At 41.6% G+C, this 23,656-nt stretch overlaps 2 protein-coding genes across 3 annotated transcripts in view; one reads left to right on the forward strand and one right to left on the reverse strand.

The window, feature by feature from the left end:
• Positions 1 to 23,656, reverse strand: part of cmss1 (cms1 ribosomal small subunit homolog) — a 30,627-nt gene that overhangs the window by 4,704 nt on the left and 2,267 nt on the right. The gene's annotated exons all lie outside the window — the stretch shown is intronic.
• Positions 1,984 to 21,570, forward strand: LOC129104406 (filamin A-interacting protein 1-like). 2 transcript variants are annotated; one of them, XM_054615077.1, is made up of 5 exons: positions 1,984 to 2,130; positions 9,721 to 9,969; positions 10,120 to 10,290; positions 10,844 to 11,022; positions 18,715 to 21,570. In XM_054615077.1, the coding sequence occupies exons 2-5, from the start codon at positions 9,745 to 9,747 to the stop codon at positions 21,257 to 21,259; spliced, it is 3,120 nt and encodes a 1,039-aa protein (XP_054471052.1). In that variant the 5' UTR covers positions 1,984 to 2,130; positions 9,721 to 9,744; the 3' UTR covers positions 21,260 to 21,570. The 2 variants fall into 2 exon arrangements, 1 of the variants encoding a protein (XP_054471052.1); XR_008531801.1 differs by lacking the exons at positions 1,984 to 2,130; positions 9,721 to 9,969; positions 10,120 to 10,290; positions 10,844 to 11,022 and adding an exon at positions 17,048 to 17,173 and having other exon boundaries at positions 18,715 to 18,801.

Raw genomic sequence — 23,656 nt, forward strand, 5'->3', positions numbered from 1 at the left:
CTATATATTTATGTATATTCAAATTAAGTCAATTTATAGTGAGAGTTCTGATTAACCAATGAAGAACTGTCCAAAAGAACTGAATAATAAAAAAAGATGAATCAGTTCATATATTAAGTTAACAACAGATCAAATTCGGTATTGAGACTGCAAGGTGAAAAGGTTTATAAATCAGTTGTACTAAATCCAGTATAATTTCTTTTTAAGTAGTTGATTATCTAATTTACCACCTCGTTTTGGGAGATTACTCTTTTCAATGCCTATTAAGCAAACAGATGACACGAGATCAGTGTTTTTCTAAAAGCACTCCCAAAAGCCAAGCCATCCATTCACATACAATCAGCACATCAGTACAAACATCACTTTAATTAACTGACCCAAACTTCCTTTTATCATGTGCACAATATAGCCAAAGTCAGACCTCTACTGAGCCAGCAAGATGCAGAAAAGCCTCTTCACGCTTTTGTTCCGAGTTGTTTGGACTACGGTAAAGCTTTGTTTACTGGCCTACCCAAAAGCACCCAATGCAAAACAACTGAACATTCAGAATGCTGCTGCCAGGGTTTTAAGAAAGCCTAAAATTAGTTAATATATCATATAACTCCCTATTTATGTGAACTAACCCTTCATTATATTTTAGAATTTCGTTAAAGTCTTTTAGTTTTTAAAGGCCCTAAATGGCCTCACCCCCTTTAATATCACACTATCTCCCTATTGTTGTACGATCCTAAGAACCTTAAGGTCACAACACCCCAAACACATGGAACACCCTGCCTACCATATTGCCTATAACTAGCAGTTCACTGTTTTTAATCTTTTATGATTTTCTATAATATTTCCTCTTCACCAGGTGGATCATGCGGTCACGTTTGCCAGTGAGTGAGTGTGCACTTCTGTGTCTGTCCATGGCTAATCTAGCATTCTGCTGCAACAAACTGCATGATATTTTTGGCTAACAGAACTACCAGTACACACACAGCTGAGTACATTGCCGCCACTCAGCTGCTGTTACGTGTGCAGACAGCATGGGGAGTTTCTTTTTGTTTTTTCGCGAGATTGAATGATGCGTCTTACACTATGGCTTTAAGCGGTTTTCCTGCATACATCGCTGCTTGTTTTTGAGTTTAAATGAAGTGTTTTGTGACGCCTTACAGCCCATTAGTGTGTATATGGAGGGTTAGCCAATTGTGGGTTGCAATCATTCAATCAAACAATACAGCAGTGGTCTGTTTCTAGTTTGGTAATAAAATACTCATTTTCTCACTTCCTCCTTGTGTATGTGTGTAGTTTTAAAACTGGTGCTCTTGGTGGGTTTTTTTGCTCAATCATTAGGCACTTTCTGCTGCCTTTCTGTGCATGAAAGGTGCTGTATAAATAAAGTTCATTCATTCATTGATTGTCGGTTACGTTATTTGCCCCCGCAGCGTTTTTTTATTCTAAAAGTTGATTCTGTACCAACCATGGCCTCAGCCCAAACACACTACCCACTATTCATAAGAATGCTAGGACTGTTGTTTTCACTGCAATGCCAGATTTGGTGTGAATGCATCCTAACCTCTGACACAAGATGTTTTGCCTTGTCCTCTAATTTCCCATCTCACAATCAATTCTTCCAATCGTCCTCCTTGTACCCTTTTATTGTTAGTGCTTTTTCTCACTTTACAACTCTTCCTTAGGGGCATTATAGTTGAGGACCATTAAAAAAAGAAAAGACTGTGAAGGATGGATAAGGGATCTTAGTCAACTCTCTCTCATTCTCTCTAGCAGGTCATTTCCATTCTATAAGTCCATAACCACATCATCCCTCACTCCCAGACCTTCGTCCTTATTTGTTAGTCATCTGTCCAGCCATACACTCCTGCTTAAAGACCACTCCCACTATTGATTGGTCAAAGCAATCATTTAACTACTCTCTTGCTCTGCTAGAACTCACCCCTTTCTCTCTCTCATGCTGAAGGAAAGTATGGATACACAGGTGCCAAAGACCAGGCAACAGAGGACAAAGGGCAGAAGGAAGACTAATCACGGAGGAGAACTTCAATATATTGGAGATAAATGGACTACAATCAAAGCAAAGTCCAGGCCTATATATGACCAGTAAGCGGTCCAGGTCCACCTGTCCTGCAGAAGGTAAGTGTATATGTCCCTGCCGGTAATGGTATTTACAGGTAGGATCGGGGTTTTGGGTTACGTGTGTTTGGATCCATCTACGAGTTTGATATTTGAACAAAACCAATTAGCAAATATTTAAAAGAAAGCAGCAAGGCAGCCAGGTAAAAGTGTCTAGAACGAATCCTGCGAAAAGTTAACCTTTCTAATATGATTTGCATCTTCTACATCCACAATTTATGTATATGAATTGACAACACAAAAAGCCTGTTTTGTACTCAATGAGCTGTGAAGTACACATAAATACAATACGCCTGTAGGTTCAGAAGTTCTCACTTAGCACAACCGTAATAACGCACATATTTTTGTACAGGTAACTGTAAATAATGTAAAAACACATAGTTTGCACAGCTTTAAGAGGGTTATTGTTTTCACCCTGTAAAACAGTAATGAAATATCTCTAATGGTCACCAACAATGCAATCAACCACACAAACATTTTTTGCCTCACCTTTTTCCTCCCAAACATCTAGATTATTTCCTTTGCATCACATAGTGGGACGACTATACTCAACCATTTCTGACAATTTCAGGTTGGGGTATAAGTATCTGATTAGATAGTTTCCTGTACTGTATGCAAGTCAAAAGCACACTACAGGTCATTAAGGAGTTAGGGGTAAAAGAAAAAGAGCTTTGGTTCAGTCTATCTTTGTACATGCTGTGAAACACAACATTTATCTGGAGAACTCCTAATTTATGAGGGCCTGGGGGCCCAATTTATGTAAAGTCATCCAATCTGTAATCTGTCTGTAATTAGCACCTGACATATTAAAGCCTTAAAAATGGATGGTGAGAGGCACATATCACTGATTAATCACACGCAAAGTGCATCTTTTAATGACAACCAAACTGGGCTGAGGATGATGCGCCTATCTGATCGATATAATGGTTTGAAATGAGACACACAGGACTTAATGAATGAGGCTCTAATGTGGTTCTATTCATCACTGCTGGAGTAAAACAGCCCAACAAACCTGACATAAAATGGGTAACAAATTAAAGGGGAACACAAAGTAACAGTTAAGATGTGAGACTACCAAGGGCATCTGAACAGCTTCAGTTCTCACAGTATAAGAAGGATGAACACCATCCTTATACTGTACGCTTTTAGAAGAATCTGTAGGATTTATTATGTATCTAAACTAATTTATTCAGGTGTTATGTTTAATTTGCATATATTAAATGATAGCACTGGACTGTGCAGGTTTGTAGTGGTAAAGTGAGAGGAAAGAAAGAAAACGTCTTCTGTAATTCTTCCTGCATAATTTTGCATTCAGACTGATGCCAAAGCAATTTCTAGGGCAATATAAAAATCAATAGACCACATTTAAATTGCAATACAAAATGACAATATAAGCGCTGAAATAATTCTTAAACGTAGGAAGTATGAAAAGAACCAACAAATGAATATATTGGCCAAGAATAAAAGGTTGAAGAATGAATGGAGGCTGTGACAACAATGACAGCGGCTAACAAAATGCAAACCAGATTAATAACACAGAGGAAACAGAACTAAGTCTAAAGTGTCTCATGGGGGGGGAGAACTAGAGAACACTGATTGCACTTATGTCTTTGTCCATTTTGACTCTGATGAAGACACAGTACAAACAGACTATTGTGTTGATTCAGTGTGCTGAAGTCCCTATTTCACTTGGATGTTTGCTGTCCTCGAACTGAAAAAGCAACTGATTCAGCAGAATGCTGCGGGGGGGGATGTGTAGGGAAGGCCGTTTCGAGTGCTGCCTGAGGAGCAGACAACGATCTATGAGAAGGTCAATAACTTCAATGTGCCCTAAGCCTTACCCCCTCCATCTTCTCCACGCCACACTCCCTCCAGATGGTGGAGTCAGTAGGAGGAAACGAGTATGCTCTCAGTCCCATACGAGGCAACGAGCTAACGAGCTAACAGCTCAGCTAACCATAGATCAATGAAAGTCAATGGCTATGGAGAGGGCTCAGATGAAGGGAAATGGGGCCGCTCGGTCAGCTCTAATGGTTGATCAATAGAGGTGACTGGTTTTAATGGATGGTCAATGGCGCTGACTGGATGTAAAGAGGATCAATTGACCGGTGCCAGGAAACGGTTGATTGTTTCAGTTTCAGACATATAGCACTCAGATTAGTTTTTAAGGGTGATGTGCTCACTCATGTAAACTGGCACTGTGCCTACAAAACTGATTAAAACTGTGTCGGCCATGACCTCAGAAAGGCTCTGAATCATTAGTACAATTAACTTGTTCTGATTAAAGATACCACTTAAGTTGAGGGAGGCTAAAGGGTCAGTTATCCCTCTTTACAGGCCAAACACGTTCCATCATATACAGGAATGGAGACCCCCACCCCCAAAGATACTGTGCAATATTTCTGTTGTGCGCTTCTATAAAAACAATATGATACTTTCCATGAAATCAATTCAGCGCTTGTTTAAACAATCAATAACTCATCTCAAGACATGTAGTATTGACCGGTCTTGGGAGTGGTGCCTGTGTGTGTTAGTGGGTGTAGCAGTTATTGGATTTAGAGGCCTGCAGTTTCCTCTCTAAAGCCACAATTTGAGCATGTGTTATTGTTAAATCAATGGGGACTTTAGGCTGCATGCACAAAATTAACAAGCAGGCTATAGTGGAATGGCAGAGGAAGAGTGGAATACCATTTTGGTTACAAATTCATTGGCTTCCAACACGTTCCTGTTCCCAACCCATTCAGTCCAATGTCATTTTGACTTTGTATTGAATAACTTGTTTCACTTTTGATTGTTTTGTCGCTAATCCAAGGGTTTCGTTTTTTACACTGGTAAACTGAAGTTGAAAAAAAGAAAAGGTTAAATCCACGGAGGATCCACTGTCTTGCCAAGCTTCCCCAATGCGTGATTGGAGTAATAGTTATTTGGCTATCCTTGTTTTAGTTAGGGTTTGTCAGGACATTAAACCATAGCTTAAACATGATGCAGTGCAGGAAGGTAGTATCACCAGCAGGAGGAGTATTGGATGTACAGTAAGGTGCAACGAGTAATACAGTAAGATGGATCAAATGCTCTTCAATTTCCCCATCAACTGTTCTACATGAATATAAAGTATAAAGTAAATACAGTAAAGCAAGACCTTGAATCTGTTTGTTGTCACATATCAGCTGGTGCTCTACTCTGTAACAGTTAAAGCAAATGTCTCTCACGGCACAAACCTCTGATGTTTGCCTCTCAGGAATTTAATGTCAGAAGAGTGGTAACTCAGGAAAAAGAAGTCAAGCTAAATTGACTTGTTTCAGTGCTGGCCTTTATGTTCCATGCATCATTAATTATCTGATATGGTAAAGCCCCCTAACATAAATTGGGTCAGTGACATTCACATGTTTGAGTCAAGCCCATCCTGGGTGGCAGAGTGTGATAGGAGCTCCTGATGATGTCGCACAGGAGGTGCTAATCAGAGACATGAGGTTATGTAAATAACCCAAAGCTCTTAAGCTTTCACAAGGACCAAATTAGGAAACCCTTTTCTCCCCTCGCCTTGTAAACATATTGTAACCTATGTAATGGGGAGACTGTTGTTGGACAAAGATCATATAGGCTTTTACCTTAAGACCTTATCCTCATTTTTGCATACATTCCTCTCTTGTTCTTTACTAAATTTCCCCAACAACAGCTCTCATATGGATGATGTTTGTAACACTGTTGGCTTCTTTCATTTTCTATCAATCCCCAACAAAAGACTGTGATGCAATAAATGTGGAATCTAACATCCGATATTAGGGTCAGGATAGGGGTTAATTGTGTTAGTGTGTTAAGTGCACGCCTGTCCCAAAGCACGGAAACCAGCTCAGACAAAATCAACGGAAAAATGGTAGAATTTCACATCTACGTTATTCAATGAGCTTCTGTCAAGAAGTTCTTGCTCAACATAAAGAACTTCTCGTGGACAAACATTACATCATTACGAAACAATGATGAGCACATTTCATTACATCACTGAAGTTAAACTGGCTGTTGTTATGCTTTCCAGAGCTATGCTTGCCATTTGATTTATAGGCCTTCAGTCACTATAATGTAGAAGAGACCACCTACGAGCAAACAAGTCATTCAAAACAAATGACGAAATGCATCAATTTGAAAACAAGACAAAAATAAACACTACATTTATTGGGATGGTCAGTCTCATTTCTACTGTCTAGTAACTATAAAGCATAGCATAGCACTGCATTACCTTATATTTTTAAAACGTTTTTTTTTCTCAACTTAACTTTTATTTTAGTTCAAAAACCAACACCAGCCTTATCTAGACTTCAAAGTTCACTTGAAGACTGACAGCGAGTAGGAAAATATTGATTCCAAGTGCAGCCCCGGGTTCAAATCATAGGAATCTGTATCCTAACAAAATGTTTGTACCCTTTCATCAGCCCCACACTCAACATTCAGTAGTCGTGTAAGCCTTGAGCACTTTAAAAACAGCACAGACGGCAGGAACACTGCCACATCTGGCACTTAAAACTTATCGATGGCAATAAAAGGGGAGTTGGAGCCGTACTCAAATATTTTACTTATTCTGTCATGGGCATCAAACAAAACACACCCAAATAATAATAGGGAATGATGTTATAGGCGCAACATAACTACGTTTGTAAATCACCCTTGCGCTTTGTTAGACATGCACAGTTGCTGTAAAAGCTGATATATATCCAAGAGCATTCTTTAGTTTTATAATCCTTCTCTGGTAGCATTAATGGATGCAAATTTAAAAATCAAGACACAGAGTCAAAACTAATGAAAACTATGTTCAATTCCCTGACCATGAAAATGCAATAGTGTAACACTTTAAACAGAGTGAAAAACAGTTGCATTAAATAGTGGTTGATTGTCATCTAATGTTCTGTGTATTTATGCTCAAGTCATCAGCGTATGAAGCATTTAGCAATGTGTGCAGCCTAACCACAGTCATTATCATAAAGTACAACAGCAGGATTCTTGGTGACAAAATACATTTAGAGGCTGTTCAACATCTCTAGCTAGCTAGCTGCATCATTTCTCTGTTACAACACTCTTACCAGCCATGCCTGCAGTACTGTACTCGCCCCAAAGCATACATCAGCCATACAGAGTGCGTGTTACAAAGTGCAGTGCCAACTTAACCCTGGAAACTGGAAAGCCAAAGAGGACTCCAGGGCATAGACTGAGCCAGCGTCCCCTGACAGGTGGATATAAAGTGGATATGAGCTGCTCATGGAAAATGAAATGCTGGAGCAGGGGTTTCAAACCTAAACTACCTGAGGGCCATGGGCCAGGTTGTTTGCTCATGTTATTGGCTCATGTTATTGGCTTTTTCTGTTAAACTACCAACTGCAGACCAGTTTTAGGTTGATAGTGAGTGCAGTTAAGTGAGTTTTTCTTCTGCTGAGTGTTAATGTTTTATTCCGAGACCGCCGGTGCCCTTTTAAACTAGACAGGGGCAGGCAGGAGGGAGGCAGGCATGCTGCCCCGGGTTGGTGTTCGGATAAATAAACAGAGGTGGCCAGCTACATGTGCGACTGCCAACCTGCCTGCCAGCAGGACGGTCCTCAGTGGGGGCGACCCTTGCAACCATTATTAAGGCAAACTCTGGCTCTGAGCCAGAACTTAGGTTTAGAGGTATTTTCACATGCCTGGCATCATGTGGGAGTGAGTGCACACGTGTTTGTCTAGACACTGTGAGCACACTAAAGACGAACGCAGTCTGACTAATGCCATCTGTGTGTGTGTGAGACAGCAAGCATTGTGAGGTGTTCAGACACAATCACCATTAGTCAATTGAAGGCCAAGGGCAAGGACACGGAGGCATGTGTCTTGGCTTGACGGCTCACATTAACGGCACCGTCAGACGGGCAGAGAAAAGAAATAGAAATGGCCCTGAGACACCAAAGAGAATACAATACACGCCAAAGATCACCAACTCACATCAGCTCCACCACACGTCATCATCTTGATCCACCAACACTGGGCTAAACCTATTTAAGCTGACTGATGGAGGTTCTCTTTAATTCTAAACCCTCAAAAATGTGATTTCTTTCAATCTGGGCTCCTGGACAAACAAACAAATAAAAGATCTGATCATTTGAGTTGACGTAATAGGTAGTGGTCCTGTGCTGTATGTTGTGGGGAATATAGCTCCTGAGTGCAGCAAGTTCTGATAGTTTAAAAGTGACCTCATGAAAACTCCTCAGCCATTGTGTTAAGAGCTTCCATCATCCCTTCCTGTCGCTGAAAACAAGTGGAGTAAAAGGAACGCAGGGACAGCTAGGACAGCTTCATCCGTCTCCCTGATTGATACCGAGAGGGTAAGAGGAAGGGAGGGATGCTGAGATCGTCACTCTCCTTCCTCACAGAGGCCAAGAGAAAATACCTCCATGCAAACACAATCTATTAAGTAAGCCAACACTCTCACAGGCATTTAACAGCTGAGGGACAGCATTGGCTACAGTTTGAACCAGCTCAGAAGCTCGCTTTCTGTTTGGTGCTTTTTCTTACACAACGTTTGCCCCTTTTGTACTGGTGTTGTTCGTCTTGTTTAGATAGACTCAAGGTTGCTCTTGAACCATGTTGACAACAAGTAGACGCTGCCTGTCTGTGCGTATGTGTGCTTGTGTAAAGGAGAGAATGACTGAGACAAATAGAGAGGGGGAGCAGAGGAAATAGTATATTTTTCCTATTCAGTAACAGAATATCTCAGAGGTCTTAAAACAACTACAGTAATACTTATATAATAATTTTATACTTCACCTAATTGCTTTTTGCATTGTCTGAAAGGTGGAAAACACAGGGGCCTAATTTATCTAAACCAACCAACAACTAGAGAATCAGAGGTGTTCGCAGACACGGTGAGAGCTTGAACTATAGAAGCAGAGCCGAACAGCAGAGAGATTACATCACCCTTCACTAATATGAACCTGCTTGAATTCTGTCTCTAAATATGGGATGAGAACACCAAGTCAGAAAAAGCTGGCTAGCTAACACTGTTAAGCCCATGTGATTTGCTTCAATAACACACACACACACACACACACACACACACACACACACACACACACACACGTATATCGCACTCATGTAGCCAATAATCATCGTCCTACTTTCTGGCAACCTTCAGTCCGTTTTGTCTGCCAAGCTGACAGTGATTGTTGTAAATGTGCTAAGAGTAAGACTATGAGATGACATAAGCCTCAAACAAAGTAAAGCCAGGCGCAGGCCTATCCACTTCAGTAACACTAACAGTGATGATAAGACGCCTTCTGACTTTGTGTTAACCCCCACAGGCTTATATAGTCTGCATCAGACGTTCACTTATGAAAACCTCAAAATAACCACTTGTACTGTAAAGACACCATATTTAATAAACTTTCTTTCATACAAGCAACGTTATGTTGCGCAACGTGCTTTATAATAAATAAAAAAAATTGCAACACATTTAAACAAGGGAAAATAGATACAATAACATTAGATAATAAAAAGACAAAAGATTATTTGATCTGAAGCACACGTCCGTTTGTGCCCATGTTCAGCTGCCACCTCCAATAATGTGTCATTCTCCAGTTCCTCCTAGGTTTACTTACAGCCATGCAGCCACTTGTTAAAAGTGTCAAAATGGTTTCTTGGAATCAAGATGATCAAAAGAAAGACAACTCGAAGCCTCCTTTCCACCCCATGCAGCCCCCCAAAATCACTATTCCAAGGGCCCACGAGCGAGACAAGAGGGAGAGGCGGGAGGGCAGACGCACAAGGGAAGAGCTGTCCCGTGATGACTTGCTGTTTCTTCTCAGTATTCTGGAGGGAGAACTACAGGTGGGATTTTTTTCCTTCACATCCCGCATCTACATTTTCACATATGCGGGGTGACTCAAACAGTTTATGTGACTTTTGTGTGAGTGACTGCAGCCGTCATAGGATACTGAAATTAAAGCCAGCATTCTACTGGAATGTTTGTCACTCTAGGCCAGAGATGAGGTCATTGCTGTGTTGAAACCAGAGGAGACAGATTCAGCTCTACTGGGGGCCCGATATGGTTTCAGCAGACCGGAGAAGGTGCTCCGTGCCCTGCAGAGAGACTCCCTACGGGCCCAGCAGGACCACCTGCAGGATGTGTACAAAAAACCCATTGCTGAGGTACTAGACACAATAGTGAGAAAGACACCATATGGAGTGGGTGATCAAAGTTAATGAGGGGAATGCATTACTGTCTGACATAAGTGCATCTATTATGCGTGCATCGTTGCACAACTGCACACATTTGTTATGTTGTACTACAGGTGTTACAGGCCCTGGACCTATTCTCCTGCAATAATAAGAACATCTGTAAATTTCCTCCATTCTTTTTGAACAGGTGAACAAGTTTCCAATAAAAACTTTTGAAAGTAAAGTCTTGGATTATCCAAAGTAACCTGTATATTGTTCAATAACATTCAATTATAGCATGGAATAAAAAAATATTAACTGAAATCTAAAAAGCTCATAGATGACTTTCTGGATGGCTACCCCAAGGGCTAAGTGAAAAAATTCATCTTAATGTAATTTGGGTGACATGATCCTTTAAATTGACGTTTCAAGAGCTTCACCTGCCAAATTCATATACTATGTATCCACTTCTTAGGCACCTTCTCTAAGGTACACCAACATCTCCCTCTGCACATCTGTGTCGTTTTCCCTTTCTCCCCCTAAGCTCAACAACTTCGTGGCGGCCCAGAAGCGCTCCTCCGAATGGATGCAGGAGCAGCTCCTGGAGGAGTCCCGCTCTCACAGCGGGGCCCTACACAGGCTCGAGGAGCAGGAGAGGAGCCACCGGGCCTTTATCCATAAGAGCAACTGCCTGACCACTCTACTGGAGGAGGACAGAGAGAGGTTGGTGTACCGAACCCCAGAGGGTTCAGATGAATGCCTAATCAAAGGCAAACATTGATATTCCCACTGAACTGGTGTGCCTGCCTTGAAGCTACACTTGTAGAAACATCCATGCCTTTCAGGATCCTTCCCGATGTAAAAGAGATGAGGATTTACAGCTAGTGTAGAAGAGGCTAAGGGATTAAAGTATCTCAGCACACTGGAACGAGCCAGATCTGAGCCCTGTGATGTACACTTGTGCAGGCTTAAATTCTTTCAGTCTATGTTGGTCTGTAATGCTCTTCATGGCTGAGTGGGAGGGCAAAGGCTCTCCTGGCTGCTGCAGTTCTACCACCTCAGTGTATGTGACCTCAAGACTGTACTTAGGAGTCACTCCACTCAGACACAGTCCCTCACGTTCTGGACTTGGTTAGACCTCGCGGCCGGCCTGGCTCTGTTCACTCACCCTTGTAAACACATAAACATGCACTCACATGCAATTACATGTACAGTCTAAATTGGCACCCTCCTGCCCGATTCAACAATACCACACAACACAGGACATAGGGGCCCGCTTACTAAACCAAGTAAATGGGCTGATGGTTTTGCTTGTGGGTAAAAAAGATTCCCTTCAGAAATAGAGAGCACATTTAGATGTGGCTATGGGTATAGCTAGGTCTAAAGATGAAGGAGGTCACTGGTTCTCCTATGCAATTTGAGGCCCACAACGGGGCCGTTGTGTTGAAGTCCCGGGTTCTCTCAGCTCATGTACCCATCAGAGTCCACTCTGTAATCTAGCTGTGTAGAGACCGGACCCGCACTGGGCTTTCAGCCTTGGGAGGAGACTAGTTGTCTGCATCTGTGTGCCAAAGTCAAAAGGTTTACTGATCCACCACAGGCACACACGCAATTAAAGACCAGAAATAGCCATGCCAGTAGGGCGATTAAGTTTACTGGAATTCTGTCTATTCAAATACAACGTGGAAACCCTAAACATGCGCACATAAAGGCTTTGTGGTTAATCTTGTCCTAATGATGATTAATACATGAGTAGACAGCGAGTCTGTGGTGCAGTGTGAACCCTGTGTGGCTCATGCATTCCTGACTGAGGATTTTCAAGCTCCTTTATCGATTCCTTTTAAGAAAATGAGTCAAAAACATCACACTTGTGGACCACATAATCTGAAGTTGCCATGCTAGGTTGGGCTGTGTGGTACATTTACATATTTCTGTTTATCTAAGACCACGGCCGATGTGCAAAAACAATAAATCAAAAGGAAGTGCTCTTAGACTTTTTTTTCTAAATTATGATGGCCATTTTTCACCATTTTCTGACATTTTATAATGCAACCAATTAGTTGATTTTAATTGGGAAAATAAACCGCAGATGAATTGATAATGAAAGTAATTAATGCATCCCTGAAAACACATAAATTAGCTACTCATTGCAAATTCACAATAAATCCACAGCTCTTTTGCCTCTATATATTTATCTGGTTCTAAGGCACACTTGAAATGTGTTTACATTCCCTTTCTTTGTGTTCCCAACTGCATTTACGGCTTCTTTGAGCTTGGCACAAAACGATTTTGAGCTGAGTCAATGCTTGCATTTATCCACAGGGTAAACAACACGAGGCACATGGTGATACAGCCAGTCCCTTTCATCTCCCTCTCCATCCTGTCCTTCTTACATTTTGCTCAGCAGTAGCCTAAATATTTAACTGAGAGAATTTCCACTCCTACTCCAAATCCACTTCAACTATCTTTCAATCTCTCTCCCTGTTTCTTTTCAAAGCGTATGCTTTGAGCTAAGAGAGCCACTCAGCCTGGCTTTAAATCAGCACCCCTCTCTCCTTTTTTCCATTTCCCTACAAAAGTAGTTCCACAAGGTGCCATGTGCACAGCAGATGACCTGTTTAAGCAGTGAACTATAAGGCAAATTCCAGTCACAGCATATAATCACTTTATGCCATAGCATGATCCCCGTTGCGTGTCAAAGGATGATTACATAGTGCACATCACAATGTTCCAACCTCAGCTATCAGAACACGCTCTGAGTCTGTGTGTGTTTCCTATGGTCTGTCAGTGGGCTGACAGCATCTCAGTATTAACCGCACACATGTGTTCAACACACCAAAGACATCCACGCTCTCATCTGTTCACTTCGGTTCTAAATCAGAAACTTTTCACAGGCTCTTCCCCTACAGCCACAAACTACTTTTAAACTAGTTTTTCGCTCCCCAACTGATGTGGCCTTCTCATCAATACATCATCACCAGTAAGTGCTACAGATGAAGGAGAGGAATGATCTAGAAATATGATTCAAAAAGAGTCTATAGCCATGCTAGTGACTCAATGGGGCTGTACTTAGGGCACATTAGTTCTCTGGGTTGAATGCTAAAGTTAGCATGCTGAAATATTCCCAGTGACAATGCCAACATGCTGACCCATAGTTATAATGTTTAGCCTGTTCATCATCTTAGTTTAGTGTGCTAACATTTGATTATTGGCTTTTAACCCCAAAGTTCAGCTGGGACTGAAGAAAATGTCATTATCGCAAGTATTTAGTCATAAACAAAAGTATTGGACAAATTCAAACTATGCCCATATGATGAAAGGCCAGGGAATCAACAAAGTTATTTCAATTCATCCTGAGGGGAACATGAGGGATTGCTAAATTTCATGGCAATCCCTCCTATAGTTGTTGAGATATTTAACGTTAAATTCACAAATGCCTGCATCATGGTGTGGCTAGAGGGCCGTCAACATCATTCAAATGAATCCTCGGTGAACCATGAATCAATATAAATAGCCTACATCATTTAATGGCGTTTGAAACAATAATAGTTGTGACGTTTTACTAAAAAGTCAACCTGCTGGTGGTTCAAGAGGGCCGGCGTGGACCAACGTGATGGGCCGACAGATCAACAAGCAGATAGACCCACATCGCTGTGGGTTGCTTTAACATTAAACATGTTGGAGGAAACATTTTAGAAAAATTGCTCAAAAGGAAAAGGACAGAGTAAACTTGGCTGTGTCATAGCGGAAACCGACAGCTGTTCCGAATCTGTCCATCCCTTACAGCCGACACACATCCACCATCTGCCGGCCCAGCCAATAATGTGTCAGAAGAAGAAGTGCATAAATTACCATAAGAGTCTGGCAGAGCATCACTTCAGAGCAGAACCGCTGTTCTGATCGAAAGCTATTGGGCCTCTTTATTAGCTATACAAAGCATATGAGGTCAGTTTAGTCATTGCTTCAATTTTATTAAACGTGCTGATAAATGAAGAGAAGAAAATCCAAGGCAGACTGCCTGAGCGGCTGTTTTTCTTTTGGCATATTTAATATGCCTTTTCTGTGACCTTATACACCATTATGCTTAGTACATCTGGAGGATTTGTCAAAGGCAGCAGCTAAAAAAATTCAATATTCCCAAATTACACCCCTGGATGAAAATAGGAGCTATGACAACTGAACAGGGAGCGCTCCTCTCATATAGGGGGCTATGTTTGAGGGTTTTTCTTGGAATTGCCTTTCAGGGATCAGATCGTTCTTGTAATTGAGGGAAATGCGCTTTAGATTGCCAACCCCTCCTCGAAGCAAAAACAGGACATCATGAACTCTGGTTTGGGAGTCTGGTCAGTTTGGACAGGAATTGCAAGGAATGAGGAGGATTTCTACTTCACATTCCACAAGGAGAGAAATATCACATCTTACTGACCTTTCCTTTAAAAAGAGTCTTTAGTGTCGAGGCAGATTAATCGAGCAGGCTGATTTATTGAAAACACCGTTGTCTGATCTGCAGCTACCCACAGCTGATAATCAGTTTGCAAGTGCTTAGGGTGAAGAGCAGCAAGACCAATTTCCTAATTATCCAACAACACATTATTCCCTTTTCAACGATAGCCCTACTATAATCAACAACAACTACGTCCATTCATCATCAAGTTATCGCGTTACAAACAAAAACAAGTCACGATGAAACGTTATCAACCTCAGTGATCTCTGACTTTGAAACAGGCAGCCACAGTTGTAATCAATCAATTAAGGGATTAAAGAGAATGCCAACAAGGAGCAGAATACAGGTCTTACATCATTCATTTATATAACTGGCGAGGTCAGTAACTCTTCCAAGGCTGTGCAGCCTTGGTAAGAATTAATTTTAAGGACATAACACAGTTGGTTTGGGATCAATGCTGTAGACCTACTTTATACTTTGCACTACGCTGTTGGCTTAACAAAGCATAAAGTGACAAATATGTGAAAGTGACACGTGATCAAGCGATGCAATAAGAGATGACATAATGTGTCAAATGCTTAGAAACCGTTCTCCTATAAAATGTGTTGTGTTAGCACAGAGCTGCTGGATCTGGCGCTGACAAAAACTTTCAATAACCTTGAAGAGATTGTTTGCTCATTCATGAACTATGATCTGGCTTTTCTGAGGCACAAATGTTGGTCACTGTTATGCAACCTTTTATTGTTTTCTTTGAACATTTGAACAATCTAGAGTTCCATGCCTGATGTGAAAATGCTTCAAAAACATAAATGCCTAAAAAGTGTATTTGAGGCTGTTTTGTAAATGCGTGTATGGTGACAACATGGCACAGAGGAAATAGCCCTCCTTTAATTGGACACTAGATTTGGTTTGCTTGACAGAAAGAAATACCAGCAGAGGTATATTTCCAGTGAAAGCTGGAACTGGGTGCCATAGTGAAAGTTAGTGCTCCCTGAGGGGAACATGGGCCACATTTAGACCTATGTTTATTTTCTCCTGCAGCGCTGGTGGTTGTATCATCTAATGAGATAAAATATCATTTAATTTTTCCATTGTGACTTTTGGCATTCACGTTGCGATAGACGAGACTAGCAGTGAGAATAATGAGGGCATAGTCTGTCATCCCTCCCATTCCACTGAGCTCATGCATTTGACTTGACTAATGCCATAAGATAGCGATACAGAAGAGGGTGGCAAGAGAATGACATAAATTGCAGTTACAATTTATAACTTAAAGCAAGAGGGTAAGATGGAGAAGAAAATAAGAGAGCGAGCGAGCGGGAGACAGATGATTATTATTATTGTGTATATATATATATATATATATATATATATATATAGAGAGATCTATATTTGTATTGTAATGCTTTGGCAATATTTTATTTAAACATTCATACCAATAAAGCACCTTTTAATTGAAAAAGAGAGCGTGAGAGAAAAGGAGACAGATTTTATTAATTGCACCTTGTTCTTTTTATTTATAATCTCATTTACTTGACGCTTTGGCAATAATATTTTTGCCAATGAAGCATACTGAATTAGGAAATTGAATTGAGAGAGAGAAACGGAGAGAGAGAGACAGAGAAAGAGAGACATATGGATGTAATTGAGGGCCTATGAACTGATGATGTCATCTCTCAGTCAGGTTATCAGGCCCCAGGCAAAGTAAAACTCACAAAACATGTCTCTTTTATTAAAACACATGGGAACACCACACACACACACACAAAAACATACACACACATACACACTACAGTATGTATGAGCTACAGCTCCTAGGACATGCCAAGTTAGCCCTTATGCAGCATAGTTAACGTTTTTGCTCAGACTAATCCTGCACACTGAGAGTGTTAGCCTTTCTAGTTTGAATTGTGATTAAAGCTTTAGTTCTTTACGCACACTCACACACAAACACATTCTGTCCTTCCCATTAGCCTCTTTGGCATCGCTACACAATGACCTCATCTGGAATGGGCTGAACTCCAGTACACACACACACACACACACACACACACACACACACACACACACACACACACACACACACACACACACACACACACACACACACACACACACACACACACACACACACACACACACACACACACACACACACACACACACACACACACACACACACAGGAAAGCCAGGGCACACACACATCAGTAGAGCCTGTACAGTCCCATATAAGGACTTGCTGATGATGTAATGGGCGCCAAGGACTGCAAGTGAGACTCCGTGTGCAGAGCACTTCTCATAATGTTTGGTTTTCCGGATGGAATGTCCACATCACTAGGATCTCCGGGAAAGGGAGAGGTAAAAGAGTAGAGACCATTTGTTCTCTAAGGATTTTTAAAAAAAGGACAGAACCCAACGGCACAGCACAGGTAGGAAAAGTAAAAATACTTGTGACCAGCGGAAAAAGTTGTAATGTGTATTTTGAAACGCTTTAACCTACAAACAAATTAACTTCAAGTTGAGTTACGGGAAAAGTAAGTTCTTTCCGGTCACGCAGAGTTTAGATAGAACTAGTTTCAATGTCAAGTTGGTATGAAATAACAAGAGAGCAATTCAAAAAAGTGTCTAAGCTGTATTTTTAAAAACAAAAAATAAAGACCTACTGAAACCTTAACACTGTAAATGTTATTTTTAAGTTTACAATACTGTTCATACTTCTTTGTTATTTAAAGAAGCATTATTACCAAAACAAAAGTCAAAAACTAAAAGTGAGACCATTAAAAACTAATATTGATGTTAGGTAGTGTAAACTATTAATCTATGTATTAAAGCAATATACCATCAACTTAAAATACCAGCTATCAATTAAATTCGGAGCATTACATATGCACATATAGAGATATATTGAACCCTTCCACCCACACACATACACATCTGTAGGTGATAGGGATCTTAATAGCAAAACTACAGATGCTCTAAATGTAAAATGTATAAATCCTTAAAACACATTGTGCATAATCATATTTTACACATAACATTAGTTGCTCTAAAGATCTTATCGACAAATCATTACTTATACACAATGTTCTCCACATGCTTCTCATCAAATGCTAAAAAAAAGGACATTTTCTACATGGACACATAGGAAAACATGCATCTTAGCATGTAAACCATAAATGCAAGCAGACATATCAGCACTCTGGATACCTCCAGTACTCAACACTAGAAGCAACAGTCCACACACTTTCATGAGATTGATTCCAAATAGTTAAAATTGACTGGTGAGAGATCACTTTGAAGTGTGCCTCAGTTGCAATAACACTTGACTAAAAATGTACAGTGTGTATTAAATGCATTTGTACATTGCTGGCACGCATCTGGGGAAATGTGGGGAGTGACAGCACTTGCAAATGTAGCCAGCCTGTAATTACTTATGGAACAGGGGGGAATTCCTGCCTCTCCTCGCTGGATACAGGGTAGCGTTGGAGGGGCACAGAAGGAGGGTGATTGGCTGCAGTGTTAAGGGTACTCAAGGGTAGAGGAACTTCTTAATTAACAAACACTCCCTGCCAAGGGACCATCTGCCGTAATAGTCTAAACATCCTACAGAATGCATGCTGCCTGGAGAGAAGGGCAAAACGACGTGGGATTACAGGGACATAGCTACATGTTTAAAGGTTTACAAGTACGGACAAACACACAGATAGGTGTACAAAAGTTTCACTAGCTTCTGTAGAAGTTTGAGTAAGGGGAAAATTGTGATTCACATTCTTCTGAAAATTATAAATAAATGTTTGTTTTGGGAATACACAATTTAGGAAATGATTTGTGTTTAAAAGTTGTGGCCAAGAGGTTGAGAATAAACACTACAAAGTGTCCTTGGAGGCTGAAACATGAGACAATTACACAATAAAACCATGCCAAAAACAAATTCAGTTTGACATCATCATTGTTTGTTTTTCCTCCACAGACTCAAGCTCCTAATTGTAAAGGAGAGAGAATACCAGGAGATTAAGGAGAAGAAAAGTGAAAAAGAAGTATCAACGCTAAAGGATGAGCTCACCAAGCTGAAGGCGTTTGCACTGCTGGTCGTAAGGGAGCAACAGTGTCAGAGCGAGCTGCTGGAGGAGCAGAGGCGCCGCGTCAAACAACTGACCGCCGTCGCTGACCGCATCAACCGGGAGGTCAGTGCCGCTCACCCCGGCGCAAAGAAGGAGGAGCTTGAGTCCCTGCACCCTAATCAAGTTTCCACCTTCCACCGATGCCACAACACCATGACAGCCCCAAGCCTGCTGTCAGAGGTCGAGTTACTGAGGAGAAGGGTCGTGGAAATGGAGGGAAAGGACGAGGAGCTGATACGCATGTGGGACCAGTGTCGAGACCTGGACCGCAGCCTGGCCAGGGAGTCCAGCCACTGCCGTAGCTTGAAAGTGGAGGTGGACGAACTCAATGGCAGAATCAGCGAATTGGACCGGATAGAGGAGGCTTTGGGTAAGAGCAAACAGGACTGTAGTGTTCTGAAGGGCAGCTTGGAGCGAGAGAGAGAGGTGAGCAAGGTGCTGTCGGGCGAGCTTGACACTCTGAAAGTTAGGGTGAGTGAGCTAGAAGCCGTTGAAGGCCAACTGGAAAAGAGTGAGTCGGTGGTTAGACAGGACCTGGCCAAGCTCAGGTCACTGACTGTAGCTCTGGTGGAGGACAGAAAGACCATGGCCGAGAGGCTCCGACAGGCTGAGGAAAAACTCTACAGGAAGGAGGGCAAAAGAAATGAGCAAAGCAATTTGGCAACAATGACAGAGAGGCTGAGAGAGGAGAGGCAGCAGGCACTGAGGTCTAAGGCTGATTTAGAGGAGAGGATTAAGGGCATAGCAAAGGAAAAATACGAGCTCCAAGACAGACTAAAAACCGAAGGGGAGAGGAATGGAGAGCTCCAGAGTAAAATCACTCTAATGAAGAAAAGGTTACAGCTCTTGGAAAACAGGAAAGAGAAAGAAAAGTACACACACAGCTCCATTCCAAACAACGCAGACCACCACTGCCACACAGAGGACAACAAAGTCAAAGAACTGACCCTGGAGCTAGAAAGACTGCAAAAGAGACTACGGGATAAGGAGGTGCTGGAGGAAGAACTGATGAAGGTGGAAAATGACTTTGAGTCCCTGAAAAAGAGGTTCATGGATGAACAGAGGAGGTCCTTAGCCCTCGCAGAGGAGCTGGAGGAGGCAAAGAGGGAGCTATCCAGGTACGAGCAGGCAGAGAAGCAGGAGGTCAACCAGGAGCACCTCCTCCTCTGCCGTCTCCAGAAGGAGCAGGTCAAGTCCAGACTATTGGGCAGAGAGGTCGACTCCCTGAAGGAGAAACTCCAGAAGCTGATGGGGACCGAGGAGTCCATCAGCAGGGTTCAGACGGATCACTCCACGCTGCAGAGGAAGCTGACCCAGCAGGAAGCCAGTAACAGAGAGCTGGCCAGAGAGATGAAGGAACTGTGTAGCGAGCTAGACCGGCATGGACAAATCAAGAACCTTACAACCGGTGCAAACAAACAATGCTTTGCAGACCTCCATCAGACCACCAAAGAGGTTCAGACTGACCCAGAAGACAGCCTGCCACCGGACTACAGCGAGCACAGTGAGAAACTAGAAGAAGAGGAGGATGAGGACCCGAACCACAATGCGGTCATAAACAGAAGAAGCTCTCTCATCAACAACCTGAACAGCTTGAACAGCACAAATAATAACATGAGCCAATACAGCAGCCGCTCAGCCAACGGCGGAGACATGCACCAAGCGGTTAACGGAGACGTGATGATGTTAACGCACACGACAGGGCAGCCCTTGCAGATCAAAGTAACGCCACATCACATACTCAACACGGCCACACTCGAGATAAGCAGCCCCACCGGAGACGCAGCTACGTCCTACACCAGCACAGCTGTCATTCCGACGAGCGGAGCCTCGCCTAAGCAGAGAATTATGATCATCCAAAACTCAGCTCTGTCCGCGGTTAATACTAAAACCCCGCCTTCGAGCCCCGACCGTACCATCTCCCCACTTGACGGTGCACCCCTCTCTCGGGTGTTGAATCCAAATTCACCGCGCTCCGCGACGCCCGACCACGGCAACTCCCCCGTTCAGATTGTAACCGTCAGGACCTGTTCTCCAGAGCCAATGGATGCCGCGAATCAGGCGGTCCAATGCAAGACACCGGAGCGGCAGAACAGCTGGCAACATCAGAGGTCCGGCAGCACCGACACAAGTCCCGGTATCATGGCCACAGAGGATAACAAGATCCATATCCATCTGGGGAGCCCATATAGCCAGTCTCTGAATGGTATGACTCACAGCATCCCGCAGCCTGTCGGGCCGTACTATCTCCGACATGAGCAAAGGACTCAAGTGCTCGCCAACGGCTGTCATGTCAAAGGTGTTGGCACGATTACGAGTAGCATCACTATATCCCCTGCTGCCTCCTCAGCCTCACATTCCTCAAATATAACAGTAAGTGGCCTTTTTGATTAGGTGAGAATGTGTATATTCCTAACCTACAGTATTATGTTTTCAACTAAAACAATTCACTTTTTCTAATGAGAACCCAGAGTTTTTTTGTATTTTGTAACATTCATGAAATAAATGCTTTGTGGTATTTTTCCCTATATGAGTCTTTGTATATCCTATTTGGTGTAGTGAGTGTATGTATATGACATGTGTGTCTATCACCCTTATGAGAGCTAAGGGAGACAGCATCACAACCAAATGTGTGATGTGCCATTTCAATTTTCTGTTCCATCAATGTTTTTTTTCTTCTGTTTATTAAAAAAATGTTTGTGTTGATTTTATTAATTCACCTTGAATACTTTTGAGAGAGGGTTGGCATCAACACAGCTAAATGGTTGCTAAATGGTTTGGAATCAGAAAAGACCAAAACTTGGTTTGATGTTTTTTGAATTTTCCTCCAGAGCCGACTAAACACTCCAACGCACAACACATTGAGCAAATACCTGTTTACTTGACACATTTGATATTAATTGAATGGAAGAAACAAAGAATAACTAGAGAACAGGTAGGGTTGTACCTACTACCAAATGAATTCATTACATAAACATAGTCAATCTATTGTCTATTCATTTTGTTTAATCCCCGTCTTTTTGCACAGTTGCAGATAAAGAGTAGGCCACTAATATTATAGTATATCAGTGTAGAATAAGATTTCAGTGGAGGCTGCATTGAATTGTTTTTGACTCGAGTGATTCAAACATTTCCAATAACTTCAGAGCACTGCAGAGTCCAAAAATCTATATTCCAATTTATTGGAAAAAAGATAGATTTAAAATCAATTTTCTAACATAATATTCTGCTCAATTCATTGTTGTCAGCATTAAGCCTTTCAAAACATTTTCACTACGAAACAATTCAAAAAACAGTTTTCTCTTCTGCTTGCACACAATGGGAGGCATGCACCTGAATTAACTTTGCGGTCTAGCAGCACCAGCACCCTAAATTATATAACAAATAATCAATGTTTTCAATTATTTTAGGGTGATAACGTCATAAGATATGACATCAGTCATTTTAGGGTGATAACGTCATAAGATATGACATCAGTCATTTTAGGCTTCTTTCTAAAACCTCAATATAAGCTTTGAATGTTAAAAAAAAAAAAAAAAAAAAAAAAAAGACATTTTGTACAGCACTACGGGATTGTTTATGTGTTGCTATGTTTGAGTCAACAGTTGAGTCACCAGCCATTTCAACCACAGCAAAATTCCTCACAACTGTGTGTAAGTGTGAAACCTCCTTCAAATATACACTGGAAAACTCTGCTCATGTTTTTCTGCGACAATTAAACTTGGAACACCTGGTGGTGGTGGGTCTGTTAACATTTTATGGTGGATGGACTATTAAAAGCCTTTTCTGTTTGTAGCAAAAATGATGAAAGGGAAATTGTAATTACCATAGTCTTAACATGTTTAAAATTTACAACAATATAGATTTAAATACCTTTTCAAGTTTTGAATAACCCCTTAAAACATTTTCTCAGCTTTTCCTCATTTACTTTCAAAAAATGGGTTCACAGTGTGATCATGGAGCAGCCATTAGCATGCCAATGCTGCTCAGTCCTGTTTAGTTGGTCTGCACACTTGGAGCCAGAACAGGCAACACATTCTGCACAGTCATCTCCTGCCAGCTCAACCTCCTAATGCAGACCAACGATACAGTTTTTTCCATGGTTGTGTCGATTTGCTTACGCTACGCATATTTCCTGTGTCCTTTATCATATTTTCCTGTTTGTAACATGCATGTGAAACAGGAAAGTACCACAGTCAAAACTTGTCCGTGGTCAGAGTGTCACTTAAATGATAATCAAATACAAATACAAACTTAAACCAATTTTACAAGGCTGTTAAAAAAAATGAAGTCTGTTTAAGCTTAATTTGCTCAAACTGCACACTACGGCATGCTGGGGAAGGAGACCTATCCAGAATATTAAAAGGTAAGATGGATTTGGCAAAAATGAGCAGCATACATAATTTAATTTAATAAAAAAATACATTATCACAGTATCCATTTTACAGAATACCCTTAAACCTAATCTCAACATTTATGGGTTTTTAGTCAACAACAGTTCAACTTTTGAAAGGGTCAAAACCACTAAATATAAGGGTAAATGTGGTTACATAGAGTGGGTGAAAGAAACGGCTTGTTCTTTGGCTTTAATAAAAGTTGTGATGAGTTGTGTCATATAAATAAGAAACAAGCTGACAGTATTTGGGGGACACAATGGGGCTTATTGTAGTTGGAGAGTCTGGCAGAGAGCCGGCATAGCAGGTATATGATGACAAACATGAACCACACTGACATCACCAGTTGGCAAGGCAGAAGCCAGATGAGGCATTTGATGAGAGTTTAGGTCAGGCT

Source organism: Anoplopoma fimbria, chromosome 16 (genome assembly GCF_027596085.1).
Source record: "Anoplopoma fimbria isolate UVic2021 breed Golden Eagle Sablefish chromosome 16, Afim_UVic_2022, whole genome shotgun sequence".
In the NCBI taxonomy this organism is placed as follows: Eukaryota; Metazoa; Chordata; class Actinopteri; order Perciformes; family Anoplopomatidae; genus Anoplopoma; species Anoplopoma fimbria.